This window comes from Zosterops lateralis, assembly GCF_965231275.1.
Source record: "Zosterops lateralis genome assembly, chromosome: 28".
NCBI lineage: Eukaryota > Metazoa > Chordata > Aves > Passeriformes > Zosteropidae > Zosterops > Zosterops lateralis.
Window position 1 is genome coordinate 6,309,831 of NC_139788.1, and position 22,492 is coordinate 6,332,322.

Below are 22,492 nucleotides of genomic sequence, written 5' to 3' on the forward strand. Positions count from 1 at the left end.
AGGGATGTTGAGGCTCGGGGTGGGTGTGGAGCAGATCCATTGGGGGCCCCACTGACCCCCCAAAACATCACTGAGCCATGGCCAGGAGGGTCAGTATCACTCTATGCTGGTGACTTTCCTGGTGTAGGCCACCTCACGGGCTGGTGGCCACCAGGTGCCCACTCCGCTGCTGCCCGGGGTCTCTCCCTTGCAGGCCCTGAGCCTTTGCCACGGGCACCATGAGGGGTCTCTGGGCCCTGGCGCTCGCCGGGCTCGTCAGCGCCTGCCAGGGGAAGGAGCTGCTGCCAGCGGAAGGTGAGGAGCACCGGGAGGGAGGAGCCACCTCCATCCTTTGCCTGTCCGTGAGACGGGAAGGGAACGGCTGGGTCAGACCCAGGGGTAGCAGAGCAGGTCATGGACACACCGTGAGCTGTGCCAGGTCCCCACGTGCCAGGAGTGGAGCGGTGGCTGCGGACTGAGCACGAGGGCTTTGCTCAGCATCCCCTGCGGGCAGGGGGCTGGGGAGAGCTGAGCAGGGTGAGCCCGGCCGGCGGGAGCCAGCCGGGGACACCCTGGCAGCGCCCCCGAAGACCTGGCCATCAGGGAGGGATAGGGACACTGTCCGGCCCGGCCGAGGGACACTCGGTGACAGCTGTCACCCAAGGGTGGAGCCGGGGCCGGGCGGGGTAGGTGAGCCAGTACTGCTCCGGGCACGGTGAGGATGCACAGAGCTCCCGAGGGAGGTTTCGCCTCCATCTGCGAGTCGGGAGGAGGTTTGGCCGCGATCCACACGATGGTGGAGGGCTAAGAGGTGCCTTAGTGCAGATAGAGGACGATGGCTGAGCCCAGCTCTGCCGGAGTGTCCCCGCTGTGGGATGAGCTCCGGGGTCCAGGGGAGGAGCCGTTGGAAGCGACGCCGGGGTTGCATCAGGCTCGGTGGGGGTGGAGCGGTGGCTGGGCCCGGGTTTGCCATGGAGGGGACTCTGTCACCCGCTCCTGCGTGGCCTCCCGCGTCCTGGCCTTTCCTGAGGGACGGAGAGTTGGACACGCGAGATTCTCTTTTGGGATCAGCAGCAGGGCTGCCAGAGGCTTCAAAAGGATCACGCTGAGGTGATTGATGTGTCCCCTGCCCTGCCGAGGGTGATGTCAGCGGGGAGGGGAGACTGCCCCCGGGCTGTGGCATTCACAACTCCCGCTGCTGTGGCCGTGTCTGGGGTCCCCAAGGCTACAGCCTGTCCCCACACCTCTGCTGGCCCTGTGGGCAGCCTGGGTGATGCCAGGCTCTTGGACAGAGGTGGACAGGGGCTTGGGGAGGCTCAGAGACCTCCCCAGGAGCACCCAAGGTGGGAGAATCGTTGGTGCCCATCCTCCTCCAGGGCCGGTTTGTGCGGAGACAAAACAAATCCCTCTCTCTCTCCCTCTTTTATCTCGCACCTCCCGACATCTGGCGCATCTGGAGGTGGGTCGGTGCTGCGGGGGTCGTGATTTATCCTCACAAACAGCGGCAGCACCGCCGTGACCGCTCCTGAAACGGCATTTCCTGCGCCTCAGCCTCCGGCTGGATCTTCACTCTTGTCCCCGAGGGCCGCCAGCTCTGAGCTGTCCCCGCGCTGGGACAGGAGCGGACAGCTCCCGGTGGCACTGTGGGTGTCCCTGGCGCCCCGCCGAGTTTCCTGATGCTGATTCCAGCCGCGGGCTGTCTGGAGGGGAAACGCCAGAGCTGGGGAAAACATTTCACCTGTGGGAGGCAGCAAGGCCAGCTCTATCCCCTCCGAGCTGCTCCTGTTCCAGCTTCACTCCTGCCGGCTGCCGGGAGCTGGGGCTGCCGTGGGAGAGGGGTTTGCTTGGTCTGTGCTGCCTCGGGGGATTGGGCCCAGCTCCTGGCAGCACCCCAAGACCCTCCTGGGCTTGGGGAGCTCCGTGTGGTCCCACCCTGCTTGTCCCACCGTGCCTGGGGACACTGCAGTGACACTGGTGTGCTGGTTTGCCTCACAGGGGAGCTGTGCCCGCAGCTCTGGGATGAGGATCTGACTGGGGACAAATATGAGAATGTCACAGGTAAGGAAAGACCCTCTTAAGGATCCCCTGACACTCCAGGATGAGCTCTGTGTCCTGCCTGGGGACTGTCACCTGTCCCAGGTGCCAGATCTCATGTCCCCCGCTCTGTCCTGCAGGTTTTAACCTGATTAAAAGGTTCGACCTGCTGAAGATCTCATCTATCAAGAAGATCCAGAGCTCCCGGGGGCCGGCAGTGCTGCGCCTGGGCACCGTGCCCCTGGTCCAGCCCACGCAGTGAGTGACCTTGGGTGACCCAAAGGGTGGCCTAGGGTGACCCCTGAGGTGGCCCTGAGTGAGCCTCGGGTGACCCAAAGCTCCCCCAGGCACCATCCCCGAGTTGTAAACTTGAGGTCTGGGTAAAGCTGAGTGGGCTTCACCCTTAGCTCATGCCAGGGGTGCCAGGCAGCTCTGTGTCACCCTTGGGGACACTGGGGACAACCCCGGGGCTGCCCCAGCATCTTCCTCCTTGAAAGTAAACCCTGGGTTGCCACGGTTCTTCTGGGTGCTGGCCAGACCTTGCACAAGCAGGGCCCTGTGGCTGCTCTGTGGTTGCTCTTGGCAGAGCCCAGACAAGCTCCAGAGGCTGCTCAGCCCCAAGCAGCAGCACTGTGGGGCTGCTGGGGGGGCACAGGGGGGCTGGCCCTTGTCTCCTCCATCTCAATGCCCACAGTGCCAGGGCTGGCACGGGCAGTGCAGCGTGGCAGAGTGGGACCTGATCCACATCCTCGGGACATCCCTTCATCCCCACATCACCCTAGGTGCTGGCACAGAGCTGAGCTGGGCATGGGGCTCTCCAGAGGGCCAGGACATCCAGCCTGGGCAGCCAAATCCTGGGATGGATGGACTGTGGATGCTCCAGGCTGGTGTTGCTCTTGGCCATGGGGTTCTGGAATCTCAGATCCAGCCTTGGGGAGTCTGGATGTGGGGACAGCCTGTGAAATCCTATGGGTGCGCACCCACCTCAGTGCCCAGTCAGGGTGTCCCCGTGCCGCACGGGGAGCAGAGGGGACCACTGGCCTTGTCTCAGTCCCCATCCCTCGGTGCAGCTCCAGAGCAGTGGCTTGGAAAGTGGTGGGTGTGAGTCAAGGCCGGGAGTGGAGCAGAGCTCAGAGCAAATATTTCCAGTGGTTTTATGGGCTGTGGGCTGTGGGGAAGGGCTGCCACAGCTGCCTTGGGGATGATGGATGCATCTCCTGGCTTCCCAGGGACTAAATTTTGGGATAAGAGCATGGCCCTGAGTGCTGCAGCCACTCCAGCAGGGGCATCTTTGGGGTGCAGAGTGTGGGGCAAGAATCCACTGTGGTGGCATTTGGGGTGACAGATCATGGCAGGACAAACGGGGGGTTGTTGGGGTGATGCTGCCACCTGAAAGTGCCCTATGCCTGTGCTGTGGGGTTTGGGGTGCTGTAGATTTTGGAGTGCCCTGGGGTTTGGGGTGCTGTGGGGTTTTGGGATGCTCTGGGGTTTTGAGGTGCTGTTGGGTGTTGGGTACTGTGGGGTTTGGGTTGCTGTGGATTTTGAGGTGCCCTGGGGGTTTGGGTACTGTGGGGGTTTGGGGTGCTGTGGGAGTGTGGGGTGCTGTGGAGTTTAGGGTGCTGTGGGGTTTAGGGTGCTGTGGGGTTTGGGGATACTGTGGATTTTGGGGTGCCCTAGGGTTTTGAGGTGCTGTGGAGTTTGGGTGCTGTAGGTTTAGGGTGCTGTGGGGTTTGGGTGATATGGGGTTTTGGGGTGCTGTGGGGTTTTGGGTTCCGTGGATATTGTGGTGCTGTGGGGTTTGGGTTGCTGTGGATTTTGGGGTGCCCTGGGGTTTTGGGGTGCTGTGAGGTTTTGGGGTGCTCTAGGATTTTGTGGTGGTGTGGGGTTTTGGGGTGCTGTGAGGTTTTGGGTGCTGTGGGGTCTTGCCCTGGCCACCAGCCTTGGTGCCATCCCCAGAGCACCCCACAGCCACCCCAACACTGTCCCCACAGACAAGTGTTTCCCCGGGGGCTGCCCCCCGCCTTCACCATGGTCTTCACCTTGCTGCTGAAGAAGAACAGCACCGGGGAGCACTGGTACCTCTTCCAGGTCACCGACCGGCAGGGATACCCGCAGGTAAATCCCGGGAATGGGGCGGGACACCTCAGGGGACAGCCAGGAGGATGTCTCTGAGCGCGGCGCTGTCCCCTCTGCGCCCAGCTCTCCCTGTCCGTGCACGGCCCGGAGAAAAGCCTGGAATTCCAAGCCAGGGCGCCGAGAACCGCCTTCATCAGCGCCGTGTTCGCGGGCAAAGCCGTGGCCTCGCTGTTCGACGGGCGGTGGCACAAGGTGGTGGTGGCCGTGCAGGGCCACGCCGTGTCTGTGCACCTGGACTGCTCCTCCATCTCCTCCAAGCCGCTGGGACCACGCCGAGCGCTGGCCCCGGAGGGAAACACCTTCCTGGGGCTGGACGCCGTGCGGGGCACCCCGGTCCGGGTGAGTGAGTGGCGGCCTCGGGATCGGGGCAGCTCCGCCCCGCCCGTGCCGGGGCCGGCACTGACCCGCCGCCCGCTTCCCGCCGCAGTTTGACCTTCAGCAAGCTCAGATCTACTGTGACGCCGAGCTGGCCAGGCAGGAGGGGTGCTGCGAGATCTCGGCCAGCGGGGTGAGTGTGCCCCAGGTGTCCCCTGGGTGTCCCTGGGTGCCCCTGAGTGCACTTGAGTGTCTCTGGGTGTCCCTGAGTGCCCACCCCAATCCCGGCCGGATCCTGGAACTGCCCAGTGCACGCTCAGGGATTTCCTCACAGGGGACACTGAGGTGCAGGTCTGTCCCCTTTGTGTTACCTCCTCGTGCTGCTTGTCCCCACGGCTGTCCTCCGGCAGCCTCCTCGCCACCCCGTTGTCTCCCCGCAGTGCCAGACGGAAGCGCCCAAGACTCGCCGGCAAGCGGAACTGATGCAGAGCAGCAACCTCATCGAGATGGTGCCGCAGCCCGAGGGCAGGGTGTTCACCCGCTGCTTCTGCCTGGAGGAGCCGCTGGGCAGCGTGAGCTCCGGCAGCGCCACCTCGGCCCCACCCCTGGCCCCATCCCTGGCCCCATCCCCACACCCAGTCCCATCCTGGTCCCATCTCAGTCTCCATCCCCATCCCTGGCCTCATCCTGGTCCCCATCCTCACTCCTGACTCCACCCCGGGCCCATCCCAGTCCCTGTCCGCATCTCCATCCCGGGTTCCCATTCTGGATCCCATCCCATCCCTGTCCCTGACCCCATTCCTATTCCCATCCCGGTCCCCATCCCGTCCCCAACCCCATTTCCATCCCCATCCCATCCTGTCCTCATCCCTGGCCTGGTGCAGCCACGTTGATCCAGCCCCTGGAAAATGTCAGCCTCACTTTTCCCCCACCTCTGTGCAAGGCTCGGGAGGGAGGTGTGGGTGCCTGGAGGGAATAAGGGGAAGGAGGGAAAGGCTCCTGTAGTCCCACCGCTGCCTCATCCCTGGATGCCCAGGCAGGAAAACCCAGGATTCATGGACAGGGAGCACCCAGGGGTGGGATAACCCAGGGAGGCACCACCCTGTGCTCTTCCCTCCCTACAGGAGCCGGGGAGACCCTCGGGAAGGACCAGCCTGAGGGATGATCCCAAGGACAAGGTGAGGGTGTCCCAGTGTCCTGGAACACCCAGATCTGCTCCAGTGCCATCCCAGAGTGCCACCAACTGTCCCAGCCTGGCTGTCCCCGTCCTGTCACACTCAGCTCTGCTCCAGTGTCACCCACTGTCTCAGACCTGGCTGTCCTGGTCCTGGCACACCCAGCTCTGCTCCAGTGCCACCCCAGGGTGCCACCCACTGTCCCAGCCCCAGGCTGGCTCTGTCCCTGCCGCATTTGGGAACTCCCAGCTGCTTCCAGGGCTGCAGGGACGCTGGGAAGAGTGGCTGCTCCTCTCCCCCGAGCAGGAATTGAGGCCCCACTGGCTCAGTGCTGCTGCTGGAGCCATCCCAGCCGTGGCCAAGGGCCTCTTTGTTCCCTCCGAGCATCTTCGGGGCATTGCCAGGAGCTGGGGAACGTCTCCAGCGCTCCTGTTCCTCATCCTTGAACATCTCTGGGATCCGTCATCCCAACCACGGGGACTCACTGCAGTGTCCCAGGGGTGCAGATCAGGGATCATGGGGACACAGCCACATCCTGCCTGTCCCCACTGCCACAGGAGCAGCCTGGAGAGGTTGGGCTGGCCATAAACCTGCAGGGAGAGCCGGGCCAGCACCTCGGCACCTCCCCAGGGGGGAAACACTGTGGCTTTTCCCTCCTCCATTCGGGAATTCCCTGTGCCCAGGGAGCTCCAGGGCTGGGGGAGCAGCTGCTGGGGAATCCCCATGGTTGCGGGGTGCCCAGAGACTGTGGCTGTGGGGTTTGGGGTGCTGTAGGGTTTTGAGATACTGTGGGGTTTTGGGGTGCTTGTAGGGTTTTGGATGCTGTAGGATTTGGAGTGCTTCAGGGTTTTGGGTGATGTAGGGTTTTGGGTGCTGTGGAGTTTTAGGGTACTGTGGGGTTTGAGTGCTTTGGAGTTTTGGGTGCTGTGGGGTTTTGAGGTGCTGTAGGGTTTTTGGGTGCTGTGAGTTTTGGGTACGCTGTGGGGTTTTCGAGTGCTGTGGGGTTTAGGGTGCTGTGGGGTTTTAGAGTGCTGGGGATTTGGGGTGCCACGGGCAGTGCATGGAGCTGCTGCAAGCTTCCATCCCTGTCTCTTCCAGTGCCCTCCCTGCTCACCCCAGATGGCATCAGGAAATGTGAGTGTGGCACTGGGCATGGGCACCCTGAGCTGGCTGAGCTGGGGGGATGACAAAAGCCACCCAGGTGCTGTCACCAGCCCCCCACGACCCCATAGCTCCTCCTGGCCCAGGGCCCTGCAACATCTGGAAGGCCCCTGATCCTTTCCAGATGTGGCCTCATTCCTACAGCACCCACCAGCTGGGGGCTGGGGGGGATGGCAGGGGGGTGGCAGGTGTTTGGGATGCCTCATGGCCTCTGGTGGCACTTGGGGACAGAGCGTTGGGAGGATGGGGACCGTAGTGGGCTCAGGGCTCTGGTGTTTGAAGCCCCCATGGCCTCTGGGGACACTTTTCTGCTGTCTCCACAGGTCACCCTTGGTCCCCCAGGCCCAAAGGTAGGTTTGTCACCCCCCAGGTGACAGCGGGAGTGTGGGAATGCTGTGACAGAGCATCGCTGGCAGGAGCTGGGGGCACACACGGGGACATGGGGACACCCTGTGGCCGTTTGTCACCCACCCTTGTGGCTGTTTGTCACCCACGTTTGTGCCCATTTGTCAGCCATGGTTGTGCCCCTTTGTCACCCACCCCGTGCCCCTTTGTCACCCTCTCTGTGCCCGTTTGTCACCCTCCCTCCTCTCTTGCAGGGCACCAAGGGCGAGCGGGGCCTCCCTGGCACTGCTGGTGGCAAAGGGGAGAAGGGTGACCGTGTGAGTGTCCCTGTCCCTAGTGTCCCTGTCCCTGGCCTGTCCCCTTCTGCTGGGAGGCTGCTCCATGGGGCTGCTCCTGTCCCCCCAAACCCCCCAACACTCATCCCTGAGCCACCTCTCCCCTCTCCGCAGGGCATGGACTGTGTGCGCACCCACCCTGGCAGCCCCATGCAGGTGAGATGCCCCCAAACCCTCCCCAAATCCCCTCTGCCCATCTCTGCCTCGCCTCTCACCTCTTCCTCCTCCTCCTCCCAGTGTGCCGAGGGGCCGCGGGGTGAGAAGGGGCAGCGTGGGCAGGTGGTAAGTGACACTCAGCTGTGGGGACAAGGTGTGAGGACACTGTGGTGGTCCCCCTGCCCTGGGTTGGCCATGGAGGGTCCAGCTCTGTGGGTCCAGCTCCATGTGGGCATGAAAGGAGCAGGAGGTGCCCACCTGGGCACCTGCAGGAGCCCCCCTGGGCACCCACTTTGTTTTTCCTGTGCAGGGACTCCCGGGCCCAGCTGGCACCGAGGGGCAGAAGGTGAGTCCACCCCACCTGTGGGTCTTGGCATGGCAGCAGGGACACCTGGGATGGTGGCAGAGCTGCCAGGACCTGCCAGTAGCAACCTGACTAGCTTGGGTGACACCGTGGATGACACCTGTCTGTCCTGCAGGGCCAGAAGGGTGACAAGGGTGACGGGGGACTGCAGGGCAAGCCGGGGCGCCCTGGGCGTGATGTGAGTAGTGCTGGGCACCCCCTGGGCATCTCCCAGGGCAGGGGGGTCTGGCCACAGGAGCCTTCACCTTCACCTTCATCTTCACTTTTATCCAGGGCCGGCCTGGAGAGATCTGCGTGGTGGGGCCCAAGGGCCAGAAGGTACCTAGGGGGGTTTGGGGGTGATGGGGTGGCAGATGGGGCACCTTGTGGCACTGCCATCACTGACACACACCCCTCATTGTCCTCCAGGGTGACCCTGGCCTCGTGGGACCCGAGGGACTGGCCGGTGAACCAGGACCCCCAGGCAAGCCAGGCTCTCCAGGGATTGGCCTTCCAGGGAAGCCGGTGAGGAGCCATGCACCAAGGGGGTGTCCCCATGGTAGGCATTGACACCCTACAGCCAGAGTGGCTGAGCAGGGCTAACACCATCCTCTGTCCTTTTCAGGGTGACCCTGGTGGCCCCCCAGGTCTGAAGGGAGAGAAGGTGAGTGGAGGGAAAGGGATCCTAGCTGCCAGAATAGAGAATTCCACCCATTCCATCCAGGGCTGAGCTGGAGCCACCAACAGCTCAAACTCCCTCTGGGTGGCCCAAGGACCTGGCTTGAGGGGCAGGAAACCCCCCTGAGGGGACAGGGATATCACGCTGGGGCCCAGGCCTGTGGTGTTCCCCCTTACTGAGCTCAGGGTTTCCCATCTCTGGCTCCAGGGCAGCCCGGGAGCTCCTGGACCCGGAGGATCGCCTGGGACACCCGTGAGTAGCGGGAGGCAGGAGCCAAAACCCGGGGTCAGGGCCGGGTTTCTTGGCTCGGGGTCGAGGCTGCTTGGCCAGAGAGGTGACTGGAGCCAGAGGGCTTTGAGAAAACCGGGAGCCAAGAGGGATTTGGGAAAACCAGGAGCAAAAAGGGATTTGGGAAAACTGGGAGCAAAAAGGGCTTTGGGGGAAGCCAGGAGCCGAGAGGGATTTGGGAAAAGCGAGAGCCAAGAGGGATTTGGGAAAACCGGGAGCCAAGAGAGATTTGGGAAAACCGGGAGCCAAAAGGGATTTGGGAAAAGTGGGAGCCCAGAGGGATTTGGGAAAAGCAGCAGCCTCGCTTGAGGCCAGCAGCATCCTGTGACATGGCTGGTGGCCTATTGAGAGGCAATGGGTGGCATTGATGAGACACTCCGTGGCCTCCCTGAATCAACCCCGTCCCCACTTTCATCCTGCAGGGTCCCCCCGGAGACCTCGGGCCGAAAGGAGACAAGGTGGGTGACAGGGACAGGGTGGGTGCTGTGACATGGTGGCCTGGGGTGTCCACGGGCGCATCCCCTGCCTTGGGGCTGCCTGGGGGTCACCTCCCAGCCCCCCAGCCTCTGTCTCACCACTCCACCGGGCAGGGTGAGCCGTGCGAGGCGTGTCCCACTGTCCCCGAGGGGATGCTCGGTGCCGCCGGAATTCCCGGACCCCGGGGAGAGCCTGGAGCGCCTGGCAGGGACGGGATCTCGGTGAGTCTGACCCCAGGGATCTGCGGGGTGAAGGTGTCACCTCACTATCCCTGATGTCCCCTCTGTTTCCTCCTTCTCAGGATACACCTGGCCCCGTGGGACCCAAAGGGGACAGGGTAGGTGACACGGGGAGGACTGGGTTGTCCCCAGCTGGAGCTGGGGGGACACCGAGCACTGCCCAGCTCCTGCTTTTCCTTCCCAGGGAGATCCCGGCATCCAGGGGATGAAAGGGGAGAAGGTGAGTGTGTGACCCTCCGTGCTACCCACCTGCGCAGCCACTGCAGCCCCTGAAAAACAGGGGAAATCCTCAATTTTGGGCAAAAAACCCCGAAATTTGGGAGCTGGTTAAAGCGCCTGTCTAGTAAACAGGAGATCATGGGTTCAAATCCCAGCGGTGCCTTTTACCCTGGCACCCCCTTTTTTTCGGGGGGACACCCCTCCTTTAACGGGGAACACTTCATTTTTGGGAAGAAAATCCCGAATTTTGGGGAGAAAACCCCGACTTTTGGCTGGGAAAAAAACCCTGAATTTTAGGGGGGGAAACCTCTGAATTTTGGGGAAAGAACACCTGGATTTTAGCAGTTTATTTGGTTAAAGTAAACCAAATAAAAATCCCCAAATAAGCTGGAATTTTGTGTCCCTCCTGCCATCCCAGGGGGACTCGTGTCTGTCCTGTGATCTCCGTGTGCTCGCCGCACTGCACCACGGCCCCACCGAGGGGGAGCCGGTGAGTTCCGGGGCGGGGCCCCCTGTCCCATGTTGGGGTGACGCCCAGGGGTGCCCTGGGTGCTATGGGTGAGTGACCATGTGGGTGTCCAGCAGGGTGAAATGGAGCTGTCCAGGCTGGCTGGGGTCAAGGGCGAGAAGGTGAGTGACCCCTCCAACCCCGTCCCCTTTTCACATCCCTGGGGATGGATCGTCCCATGGGGTTGGGGCAGGCTTGGCTGATCCTGGCCCTGATTCTGGTCCTGGCCCTAATTCTGATCCTGGCCCTGCTCTGTTTCAGGGGGACAGTGGCCGTGTAGGACCCACAGGCAGACCGGTGAGTAGGGACACTGCGGGGGCTCAGGGGGTGCAGGAGGGGTTTGGGGGCTCAGCCGAGTTTTAGGGACTGCGGTGTCACCTCTGCTGTGGGTTCTTGGTGCAGGGAATCCCGGGACAGAAGGGAGATCCAGGCGTGCAGGGGCTCAAGGGAGAGAAGGTGAGGCCAGCACTGGGGACACCTCTGTCCCTGTCACCTTCCCAGCTGAGCATGGGACAGCGCTGAGCTGGGGGGAACAGGGGGCTGTGAGCCTCCTGCTCCTGCAGTGTGGCGGGCCCCAAAGCCACCTCCCAGCCGGGATTGTCCCCATTGCAGGGCGAGCAGTGCGGGCAGTGCCCTCCTGCCCTGCAAGCCCTCCAGGGAACAGCGACAGTGGTGGCAGTGCCGGGGCCGCCGGGAGAAAGGGGTCCTGGTGGCCCCGCGGGCAGAGCGGTGAGTGCTCCCCGTGCCACTCGTGCCCGCTTTTTGGAGGCAATGCCCCACCCTGACCCATTCGTGCGTTTCCTCAGGGCAGACCCGGCGACGCTGGCGAGAAGGGACAGAAGGTGACAGGGGTTTGGGGGTGGCTCCCAGTGGAATTGGTGGTGGCAGAGGGCACTATGACCCCTGTGTGCCGTGTCTCCGTGCCAGCTTTGTCCTCTCTTTTCGCCAGGGCGACGCTGGCAGCCCCGGGGACCCGGGCACCCCGGGCATGGCCGGTGTCCCCGGGCTGTTGGGTGAGCCTGGCATCAGGGGACCCACTGGCCCTAAAGGTGACAAGGTGAGACTCCAACATTTTGGGCAGCTGTCACCTGTCACCACGGTGTCACCCCCCCTTCTACTGTCCCCTCCCCGCAGGGTGACGCGTGCCAGCCCGGCCCCGCCGTGCCCGGGGATCTCTCGGACGTGTTTGGCATCCCAGGAAAACCCGGGGACAAAGGGGACCAGGGCCCGCCGGGCATCGGCCAGCCAGGCAGACCCGTGAGTGTCCCCTCCCCATGGTCACAGCGCCCTGGTGGCACCATGTCCTCGGGGTGACCCTGCTGTGTTTTAGGGGAAGCCGGGGCTGCCGGGAGTGCAGGGCCCCGCCGGGCCCAAGGGGCTGCAGGTGAGTGAGGTGTGGGTGTGGGGTCCTGGGACACCTCTGTGTCTGTAATGGGGTGCAAGGACCAGGTGTGGGGTCCTGGGGACACCTCACTGCCTCTCTGTGTCCCTAGTGGGGTGCAGGGTGTGGATTTGGGGTCCTGGGGACATCTCTGTGTTCATAGTGGGGTGCAGGGTGTGGGGTTTTGGGGACACTTCACTGCCCCTCTGTGCCTGTAGTGGGGTGTGGGGTTTTGGGGGACACCTCACTGCCCCTCTATGGGGTGCAGAGGTTGGGTGTGGGGTCCTGGGGATGCCTCACTGCCCCTTTGTGTCCTTAGTGGGGTGCAGGGATGGGGTGTGGGGTTCTGCGGAGACTGCCCCTCTGTGTCCATAGTGGGGTGCAGAGTCTGTCCTGGGGGTCCTGGGGACATCTCTGTGTCTATAGTGGGGTGCAGGGTGTGGTTGTGGAGTCCTGGGGACCCCTCACTGCCACTCTGTGTCCCTAGTGGGATGTGAGGTTCTGAGGACACCTCATTGCCCCTCTGTGTCCCTAGTGGGGTGTGGGGTCCTGGGTGTGGGGTTTTGGGAACACCCCACTGCCTCTCTGTGTCTGTAGGGTGAGCCAGGACCGCGAGGGATCGGCCAGCCAGGACTGCAGGTGGGTTTTGGGGTGCCTGTGTTGTCCCCTGCTGTCCCCATGCCACCAGGGTGGCTCTGGTGGCTTTCACACACTCTGCTTTTCCCAGGGAGACCCCGGTAGCGCCGGACCCCCTGGACCCCCGGTGAGTTTGGGGGTTTGGGTTGGGGTTTTGGGGTGCTCAGCCCTGGGTGATGGGGCAGCAGTGGGGTCACACCCCTGCCACCCCCTGTGTGGCTCTGGGGACAGTGTTGTCCCCTCACTGAAGGGAACCAACACCCTGTCCTGCCCCCAGGGCCCCCCAGGACCTCAGGGACCCTCGGGGATGGCGGCAGAGAAAGGAGCCAAGGTAAGGGAACATCCCCCAGCCCTCGGCATTCCCCGTGCTCCCCATTCCTGCTGTCCTTCCTCTGCAGGGATCTCCGGGCCCCAAAGGTGCCACGGGACCCCCTGGACCACCAGGGAGCAGCGTCACGGGGCCACCGGTGAGTCCTGTGCCCTCCAGCATGGGCGATGTCACCCTCCCACCACGCCACCTCAATCCCGGTCAAACCAGGGAGTTTCCTCACCCTCCTCTTCCTCGCAGGGCCCCGAGGGGCAGCGGGGGCTCCCCGGGTCCAGCGGGCAGCCGGTAGGTGCTGGGAGGCACCGGGGGCTGTGCCAAGGGCTGGGGGTGATGTTGTTGTACACTATAATGACACAAAAATTCTGATTTTAGAAGGCTGAAAATTACTTCTTTATTTTTGGGATGTGTCCTTTTTTTATATACTATTTTATATATATCTAAAATGATATATAAAATATACTGTATAAAAAATACATATTTTATACAGACCAATTTGATTGGTGACAAGAAAACAAACTTCCTCAATCCCTAGAAGGTGACATCAAAACTAGAGGGACATTAAAAAAATATATATCTCTCTTCAACAAAAAAAGTGTAAACCAAGTTTACAGTTACCAAAACATGTTTCTTGTTTACAGAAAATTCCTTGAGAAAGGAATTACAGAAACCAAAACGTGTCAAACACGAACTAAAACAGCATGTGGGTGGTCACGCACGGTGGGTGGGGGGCACCGGGGGCTGCCCTAATGCCCATCTCCGTTTTTTTTTTCCTCTGGCAGGGAGAAAAGGGCGCCCGGGGAGAGAAGGTGAGTGTGGGTCCGGGTGGGGCTGTGCCCCCCGTGCCACCCCCTGCCCGCCCTGCCCTCACCCCCTGTGCCCACAGGGAGACCCCGGGGAGTGCTCCTGCCCCTCCAGCCCCCGCCAGGACCCCAATTACAACGGGATGCCGGTGAGTGTCACCTCCCCCGGCTCTGTGTCACCTTCACGAGCACCTCCTGGCCCCGTTTCACCCTCCCGAATCCTCTTCCCTGTCTCTCCTCCCCAGGGAGCCCCAGGATTATGGACCGGGATGTCCTGGCAGCCCCAGCCTGGCCCGCAGGTCAGTGTGACCCCCGCCGTAACTCTCTCACCCCCACCCCGTCACCCCTCTCCTCTCTCTGATTGTTTTTTTGGGTCTTGCAGGGTCCCCCCGGAGCTCCCGGCCCCCCTGGCCCGCCCGGTGCCCCCGGCCGCCAGGTGAGCAATGGGAAAGGGGAGGAGCAGCAGAGGGAGAGCGGGGCCGATCCTGATCCTTTAGGGCAGGGTTTGAATATTCCCTGTGGGGTTTAGGGAACGCCGGGACACAATGGCTTGCCCGGACTGCCCGGACCGGCTGGAGACCTGGTAGGTGGTGACAATTCCCATGGCGATGTCCCCTGTCCTGCGGATAATCCCTCCCTCCTTCCATCATTCCATCCCTCCCTCTTTTTCCAGGGACCTCTGGCCGTCATGGCCGAGAGGAACATCGAGGTGCTGAAGGTGAGAGGGTGGGTTTGGGGTCACCCTCCTGCCCTGGGGGACCCCTCGGGGCACCCCTGACTCCCCTTTCCCCTGCCCCCAGATTCTCTGTGGGGACTGTGCCCAGCTGCAGGCAGCCCTGGAAGCTCCTGAGGGAGTGGAGAAAGGGGATGGGGGCATGCCAGGTGCCCCTGGCAGCGAGAATTGTGCCCAGGTGAGTAATCCCACAGCTCTGGGTGGGAATTCCAGTGCCCGACATCCCCCGAGCCCTGCGGGGGAGAGGTTGGAGAGACACTGCCGAGTCTGAGGGAATTGGATTTTGTGGGATTTGGGAGAAGAACTGCACTCTGGGGGCTCTGGGAATGCGGGCAGGCTCCCGGGCACAGCCCCAGGGGGATCCTGAGGAGGGACAGGCTCGTCCCCTGTCGCAGCCGGGTGACTCCGGGGTTTTCTTCCAGTGCTTCGCGCAGTTCCCGAGGGCAGAGGAGGCTCGGGTGAGTGTCCCTGGTGTCCTTGTCCCCAAGGATGGTCTCTGCTGGGTACCCAGGGCTGTCCCCCAGCTGTGGGGGCTTTGGGGAGGCTCAGCGGTGGATGATGGGCCATCCCGGGGTCCTGATGTGTCCCCACTCCCCTCAGGGTGACAGCCCTGACTGTGCCGGCCATCCCGGGCTGCTGGGAGCACCAGGAATCCCAGGAGAGAGAGGAGAGCAGGTAAGTGAGCTCCAACCCATACCATGGACCCTCCCCTGCCATCCCAGCCCTTCCTAGGGGCTGTGGCAGGTCCCGTAGTGCCCCTCGGGGCTGTCCCCACCTCTGTGGTCACACCTGTCACCCCCCCAGGGGTCACCAGGACTGCGGGGACCTCCAGGACCACCCGGACCCATCGTGAGTACCCCAGCGTGGGGTGGGGGGGTGGGGTCCTGGGTGGCTCAGAGCCCCTCAAAGCAGGTTGCCAAAGAGGCCTGGCACCCTGCCCTGAGGCCGTGGTGACGGGCAGAGGGACGTGGCCGTGGCGAGGCACAGCTGTGACACGGCATATAGCATGGATGTCCCCACGGAGGCTAGAGGAGGAGGTGACAGTGCTGCCAGCCCGGAGGTGGAGCAGGAGCTCTGTGGCACACCCAGGGCTCAGCCCAGGGCCTTTTTTCCAAGCTGTGACCTCCGTGTTTCTCCCCTCAGGGCCCCCCAGGCTTTCCTGGAACTCCGGGCGCCCCTGGACTGCCCGTAAGAACCCAGCACGGCTCTGCTCTGTGCCCCTGTGTTGCTGCCGCTTGGTTTGGCTGTGTCCCTTATCCCCTTGTCCCCGCCGGGAGCAGCCGCAGCACAGCTGCCTCTCCCTTTCCACTCCATCTCCATCCCGCCATTCCCTCTCCTTCATCCCAAGGCAGGACCCAGGGTTTGATCGTCCTCGGCTCAGGGAGTTGGTGCTGGCACTCGCCACCTGCCGGGTGCCCTCAGCACGGCAGGACCTGGCACGGCTCCGCGGCTCCAGGAGTGCCAGGGACACGTCTGTGACCTGTCACAGCTTCTCTGATGGTCACCAGGGACAGTCCTGGTGGGGGCCATGAGGATCCCGTGTGTGGCCGGTGCTGCCTGGGCTCATCCTCCTCCTCCTCCTCCTCCTCCTCTGGTCACTCCTCTGTGGTCACTCCATCTCCACTACCATGTCCATCATCATCTCCATCTTCATCCTCATCTCCACCTCCATCATCTCCATGCTCCTGCTCCTGCCCTGCTCCCCACAGGAGCTGGTGGTGGGGCTGTGCTGGTGGCTCTCAGAGGATCCCACGCTCCTGCTCGTGTCCCCTCATCCACTAATGTCACTGTCACCCCACGGGCTCTCTGGGGCTCTCTGTGGGCCATGCTCTGCAGTGTGCCAGCGTGTCCTGTCATTCTCTGTCACCTCGGCATCACGTCATCCCACTAACCCACCCCACAGGGATGTCCCCATGGCGCTCCAGACTGTCCCTGTGTCACCCTGGGAGGAGGACGGGGGGCACCAGGCTGGAGCTGAGGGCTGGAGCTCCCCCAGGGCTGAGCCTTCCATGGCCCCAAGGTCACAGCACCAGGGTTTGAGTGTCCCCACCATGCCTGGGCACTGACCCCGGTGCCTGCAGGGGTGCAGGGAGCCCAGGCCCGGTCCCAGCAGGCTGGCAGAGGTCACAGACCCCAGGGGCTGTGCCCAGCTCCTGCTGCCAGGTGGGCACAGCCCAGGAGGGGCTGTAGGAAACCCCCCTGCATCTCCTCTCTTCTCCCCACCAAGGGTCTCCAAGGGGAACGCGGCCCTGCTGGGCTGGCCGGAGCAAAAGGGGAGCCGGTGAGTGCTGTGGGATGAAGGTACAGGGGGACATTAGTGGCCCATGGGAATTGGCATCTGCCTGGGGCACCGTGGGTGGCTCAGTGTCATCATCCTCACACACAGGGACCTCCAGGACAACCCGGATACCCCGGCGCCATGGGGCCCCCTGGCCTTCCCGTGAGTACTGGGGGGACCAGGCAGCCCCTGCCAGCCCCCTGTCCCCTTGGGGGTCCCTGTGGCCCTCCTGGGGCTCACTGAGACCCCTCATGTGGCAGCTGGGGGACCCTGGCAGGCACAGAGTACTGTGTTCCTGCAGGGCTCATCCCTGTCCTGTCCATCCCATCCCACCCCACACATTCCCAGCGCCCTGTTCATCCATGCCACGGCCATCTGCACCCTGAGCGTGCTCTGTCTGTATCCCCATGTCTCCTCTTCTCTGCCCCAAATCCCATCCATGCCCCAAATCACATCCATACTCACATGCCACCTGTGCCAAATATCCCATCCCTGCCTCATATCCCATTTATGCCCCATGTCCCATCCCTGCTCCAAATCCCATCCATGCCCCATATCCCATCCTTATTCCAAATCCCATCCCTGCCCTAAATCCCCTCCCCTCCCCTCCCCATATCCCATCTTGGTGCCATGTCCCATCCAAAGGCCCAAATCCCACCCATACCCCAAATCCCAACCCTGTGCCCTATCCTGTCCATACCCCATGTCCCATCCCTGCCCCATGTCCCACCTTGTCACCTCCCTTCCCCAGGGCGTCAAAGGCGAGCGAGGGTACGTGGGCCCCCCTGGAGAGAAAGGGGAGCTGGTGAGTCCCTCAGGACCCTGCTTGGGGTGCAGTGGGGCTGGGGGCTACCCCAGCTGCCCCCTCCCTATGGGGCTGGAATCCTTCCAGCCCCATCTCTCTGATCCTATTCCCATCCTTCCCAGGGACCCCCCGGCATGGATGGGCTGCCCGGTCCTGTGGGGCCAGCGGTAGGTGCCCACCCTGAGGGCTGTTTGGGGCTGTGGGGGGGCTGTGAGGTACTCCCACCACCTCATCCCATCTCTCCACAGGGTCCCAGGGGTGAGCGGGGGTTCCAAGGAAGTGCCGGAGAGAAAGGGGACCAGGTGAGTGTCCCCAAAAGGAGACAGGACCCTCCAGGATTCCCACGGGGCAGGGGGTGGCTTTGGGGTATGGCTCAGCTCTTATCTCTCCACAGGGTTTCCAGGGCCAGCCTGGCTTCCCAGGACCACCAGTGAGTGAAACCTACTGGGAATTTTGAGTGCATCCCACTGGGATTTCCAGCTGCTGGGAGATGGTGTCCATCCCTAGCTATGTGTCCCTGTGTCCCCACAGCACCAGAGATTGGGGGACAAGGGGGACACAAGTGGGATGAGATGCAGGGAGCAGTCTCAAATAAATCCCATTAAAATAGGCTGGGAAAGAGCAGGATTTATGGGATTTTTGGGATTTATGGGCTGGGCCCTTCTGCTGGGATTCCCCCCTTCACTCAACACCCCTCTTCCCTTTAGGGTCCCCCTGGTTTCCCAGGAAAGGTTGGTCCAGCTGGGCCACCAGGGCCTGTGGCTGAGAAGGTGAGTGCCAGGGACAAGTGCCACTGGGCAATGGCCCTGTGGTGTCACCACTTGTCCCACGGGCTGTGCCGGTGACCTCCTGTGGCTCTGCAGGGCAGCGAGGGCATGCGAGGCCCCACGGGGATGCCAGGACCCCCTGGGCCCCCTGGACCCCCAGGAATCCAGGTAAGATCCCCCCATGTGTCACCCTTGGGTGCTCCTGGGAGTGCCACTGGCTGTTCCCATCCCTGGGGACCTGTTCCCATTCCCAGGGATCTGTTCCCATTCCCTGGAGTGCCCTGAACTCCCCAGTGCAAACCTCCCTGTGACACTGTCACCTTGTGCCCACAGGGCCCTGCTGGCTTGGAAGGATTGGATGGCAAGGATGGGAAGCCAGGACTGAGGGTGAGGCTCTGGAGCTCTCCAGGATTTGGTGGGGGGCAGCCACCCCAGGACACCCCCAACCCATTTCTCTTTCTCCCCAGGGTGACCCTGGTCCCCCCGGGCCACCAGGGATGATGGGTCCTCCGGTGAGTGACAGCCCTCCTGTCACCTCTCCCTAGTGCTCCGTGCCTGACATGTCCCTACAGCCAACATTGGGGTCCCCTGAGCTGGGATTGTCCCCCCACATGTTCCTGGGGACACTGAGCTGCGGGTGGTGGCCCTGGACCAACACTGCAGGGTCACAGTCACCTGCTGTGCCACTCTGGCAACCCCACCTAGCTCTTTTCTCTCTCCAGGGCTTCAAGGGCAAGACAGGACACCCAGGGCTGCCAGGCCCAAAGGTGGGCGATAGTGACACTGGGTGGTGACATCTCCAAGGACCTCGGGGCTGGCCAATCTACTCATTGCTCTGCCCTTGATGTCCCCTTTTCCTTTTAGGGTGACTGTGGCAAACCTGGCCCCCCAGGGAGCACGGGCCGGCCGGGAGCAGAGGTGAGTGAGGGGTGGGGGTGACGCCTGAGTGGGTTGGACACTTGTCACCACCCTGCCTTCCTTGTCACCATGCCCCCTCCCTTTCCTCCTCACCTTGCCTTCCTCAGGGTGACCCCGGACCCATGGGACCCCAAGGCCGGCAGGGACCCCCAGGGCTCATCGTGAGTTGGAGCTGCCCCCCATGTCACACCCATGGGGGGGTCACGACGGGGACTCCCTCCGGTGCAGGGAGTGGGGACATCACCGTGACCCCCAGCTGACCCCCCCCTCTTTGTCCCCAGGGTCCCCCTGGCAGCCCGGGACAGCCGGGTCCCGCTGGCCTGGCTGGTGTGGTGAGTACTGCCAGGGCTGGACCCCTCCTTTTGGGATTTGAGGTGGGGGTGAGCAGGTTTGGGATCCCCCATTCCCGCCCCGCGCTGACCCCGGCGCTCCCTCCTGCAGGGAGTGAAGGGCGAGCGCGGCTCCGTGGGTGAGCGGGGTCTGCCGGGAATGCCAGGACAGCCGGGACCGCCGGGACACCCGGGACCACCGGTGAGTGCACCCTGTACTCTGGAGCAATGGTGACACTGAGGGGTGTTCCCGTGGTGTCCCCACCTCACGCTGCTTCTCTTGGACCTCGCAGGGAGAGCAGGGACCAGACGGACCCGTTGGGAAAGAGGTAGGAGCGGGGTTTTCTGGAGCTTTCCTGCCCCACTAGTCACAGGGATGGATTGTGGCATCCCCTGGGTGTCCCCAGGGTGGGGACATCCCTATCACGTTGCTCCTGTTTTCCAGGGACCTCCAGGAAAACCGGGCATTGCGGGACCGGCCGGACAAAAGGTGAGGGGAGCCTGGCTGTGCCACCAGGGCCACCCGGGTGTCCCACAGCTGTCGTGCCCTCCCAGAGCTGAGCCTTTCCTGTCCGCAGGGTGACGCTGGATCCCCCGGCGAGAGGGGGTACCCCGGAGAGAAGGGCAGAGCCGGGATGCCCGGGGGTCCGGGGAAAAGCGGCTCCATGGGGCTTGTGGGACCACGGGGACCCGCGGGAGAGAGGGGACCCCCGGGCTCACCGGGCCCCGCGGGCAGCCCCGGGCTACCGGGACCGCCGGGGATGATGGTAAGGACAGGTGGCCGTGTGTAGGGGCAGGGCCCTGTCCCTGTGGCTGGGCGCGGTGGCCGTGTCCCCTCGCCTGTCCCCTCGTGTGTCCCCGCAGGTAGATGTGGTGAATTACGACGAGGTCAAGAGGTTCATCCGGCAGGAGCTGAACAAGATGTTTGACGGTAACGGGGGCGGGGTGGGGACGAGGACCGAGGTGCCACCCGTGTGTCCCACCACGTGTGTCCCCGCCGGCGCTGAGCTCGGTCCTTGTCCCCGCAGAGCGGATGGCGTATTACACCTCCCGGCTGCACTTCCCGGTGGAGATGGTGGCAGCCCCGGGCAGGCCCGGTCCCCCCGGCAAGGACGGGCTGCCCGGCCGGCCGGGACCCCCCGGCTCCCCGGGGATGCCGGGGCAGATCGGCAGAGAGGGCCGGCAGGGTGTGCCGGGTATGCGGGGTACGTGCTGCTCCCTCAGGGCGTTCCCGGTGTCCCGGAAGCATTCCCAGTGTCCTGGGAGCGGTCTCAGAACGTTCCCGGTGTCCCCAGTACATTCCTGGTGTCCTGGGAGCATTCCCGGTGTCCCTGGGATGTTCTCGGTGTCCCGGAAGCATTCCCGGTGTCCTGGGAGTGTTCTCAGAACGTTCCCGGTGCCCCTGGGGTGTTCCCAGTGCCCCTGGGCTGTTCCTATTGTCCCCATCATGTTCCCGGTGTCCCTGGAGTACTCCAAGTGTCTCTGAGTGCTCCCAATGTCCCCATCATGTTCCCAGGGTCCCCGTGGTGTTTTCGATGTCCCTGGGGTGTTCCCAGTATCCCCAGGACCTTCCCGGTGTCCCCGGGGAATTCCCAATGCCCCTGGGATGTTCCTAGTATCCCTAGGTCATTCTCGGTGTTCCTGAGATGTTTGAGGTATCCCCGGGACAGTCTCAGTGTCCCTGGGATGTTCATGGCGTCACCAGGACATTCCCAGTGACCCCGGGGCATTCTCAGTATCCCCAGGACATTCCCAGTGACCCCAGGATGTTCCTGGTGTCCCTGGGATGCTGCAGCTGTACCAGGCTCTCACCTCTCTCCATCCTCCTCTCTCCCAGGTGAGCCGGGTGCCAAAGGAGAGAAAGGAGAGAAAGGCGTGGGGCTGATGGGGGACAGCGGCCCCCCGGGACCCCCAGGTGAGCCCCCCTCACCTCCTCATGGCCCCCAGCCCCACGCTGGGCTTTGCTGACACCCCATCACCCTATCACCCTTCTTTCTTCCCATCACTTCCAGGTCCCCAAGGGCCACCAGGCTACGGGAAGATGGGTCCCCCGGGCCCCGTGGGGCAGCAGGGAATCCCCGGCATCCCCGGCCCTCCCGGTGCCACGGGGCAGCCGGGCAAGACGGGGCACTGCAGCCCCGCCGAGTGCCTGGGGGCTGTGCCCATGGAGCAGCCGCTCTTCCAGCCCAAGAACGTCAAAGGTCCCTTCGGCTGAGGGGCCCTGCTCCCCCCTCCCCCGTGTCCCCCTCCCCGAATTTGCTGTTAATATTGTTAATATTGTTTCCCCACTGTGCCGGGGCCGTGCCCGTGGCGGGGTGGGGGGGACCGGGGGTTGTTGTACAGCTGCGTGGCAATCGCGGGGGTGGGTGGATCCTGCCCCAAAAAAATACACCTGTGCTGGTGCCTCCACGCCTCCCGGTTCCGTCACTGGACACGGGTGGGGCTCTGCCGCCTCCCCAGCCCTGTCACCGGGGGATGATGCTCGCACTGGTTCTGAGGCCAGTCTGGCTGGGGGACGTGGTGACCCTGAGCTCCCCGTGACCCTGGGACTGATGGGGGAATCCCAGTCCTGATCTCAGCGGATCCTGGCTCTTTCTCAGGGGCAATCCTAGCCGTGCTTTGGGGATATCCCAGCCCCACTCTCATCCCAGCACATCCCTGGATCTGTGATCTGGTAGGATCCCAGTCTTCCCTCTGGAAGAATCCCAACTCATTCCCGCAGACGTCCCAGCTCTCAGCTTGTGGAGATTCTCACCCTACTCTCAAGCTGATCCCAGCCCTGCTCTTGGGTTGAACCGGATCACGCCTGGGAATCCCAGACCACCGTCACAGCCCAGCTCCTAGAGGGATCTCGCTCCTGCTCCCAAGGGAACCCCAGGCGTCATTTTGTGGGGTCACAAGCCCCACTCCCAGGCTGACCCTGGCCGCAATCCCGGGCTGATCCCGGATGAGCTCCCGGGGAATTCCAGCCCCATCCCGGGAATCTCCCGGCGCCATGCCCTCCCTCACTGTGGACTCCACGTCCCCAGACGCCACTGCCGCTTCAAGGCCCCTTCGGGCGCGCGCTTCCCGCGCGTCGCCGCTCTGCCTCCGCCCCACCCGGGGGGCGTGGTCACCGACCAGTGTAA

The 22,492-nt window shown here is 63.4% G+C and overlaps 1 protein-coding gene across 1 annotated transcript; it reads left to right on the forward strand.

Moving 5' to 3' along the window:
- Positions 1-218: 218 nt before the first annotated feature.
- COL16A1 (collagen type XVI alpha 1 chain) lies at positions 219-21,727 on the forward strand (the record flags this gene model as incomplete). Its single annotated transcript, XM_083879364.1, has 70 exons — positions 219-294; positions 1,975-2,037; positions 2,154-2,271; positions 4,005-4,128; positions 4,213-4,488; positions 4,577-4,657; positions 4,905-5,036; positions 5,589-5,642; positions 6,738-6,773; positions 7,124-7,150; positions 7,400-7,462; positions 7,595-7,636; positions 7,718-7,762; positions 7,947-7,982; positions 8,116-8,178; positions 8,274-8,318; positions 8,409-8,504; positions 8,605-8,643; positions 8,866-8,910; positions 9,369-9,404; positions 9,537-9,644; positions 9,725-9,760; positions 9,847-9,882; positions 10,300-10,371; positions 10,464-10,511; positions 10,651-10,686; positions 10,792-10,845; positions 11,002-11,118; positions 11,196-11,231; positions 11,339-11,446; positions 11,524-11,646; positions 11,720-11,773; positions 12,368-12,409; positions 12,498-12,533; positions 12,684-12,737; positions 12,805-12,873; positions 12,975-13,019; positions 13,514-13,540; positions 13,618-13,683; positions 13,780-13,833; positions 13,917-13,970; positions 14,064-14,117; positions 14,208-14,252; positions 14,335-14,445; positions 14,690-14,725; positions 14,868-14,942; positions 15,072-15,116; positions 15,411-15,455; positions 16,495-16,548; positions 16,654-16,707; positions 17,297-17,350; positions 17,473-17,517; positions 17,599-17,652; positions 17,745-17,780; positions 18,058-18,120; positions 18,214-18,285; positions 18,451-18,504; positions 18,585-18,629; positions 18,840-18,884; positions 18,982-19,035; positions 19,143-19,196; positions 19,317-19,367; positions 19,477-19,566; positions 19,658-19,693; positions 19,810-19,854; positions 19,943-20,131; positions 20,229-20,295; positions 20,393-20,569; positions 21,202-21,279; positions 21,377-21,727. The coding sequence occupies 70 exons, from the start codon at positions 219-221 to the stop codon at positions 21,577-21,579; spliced, it is 4,803 nt and encodes a 1,600-aa protein (XP_083735490.1). The 3' UTR covers positions 21,580-21,727.
- Between the last annotated feature and the right edge of the window lie 765 nt (positions 21,728-22,492).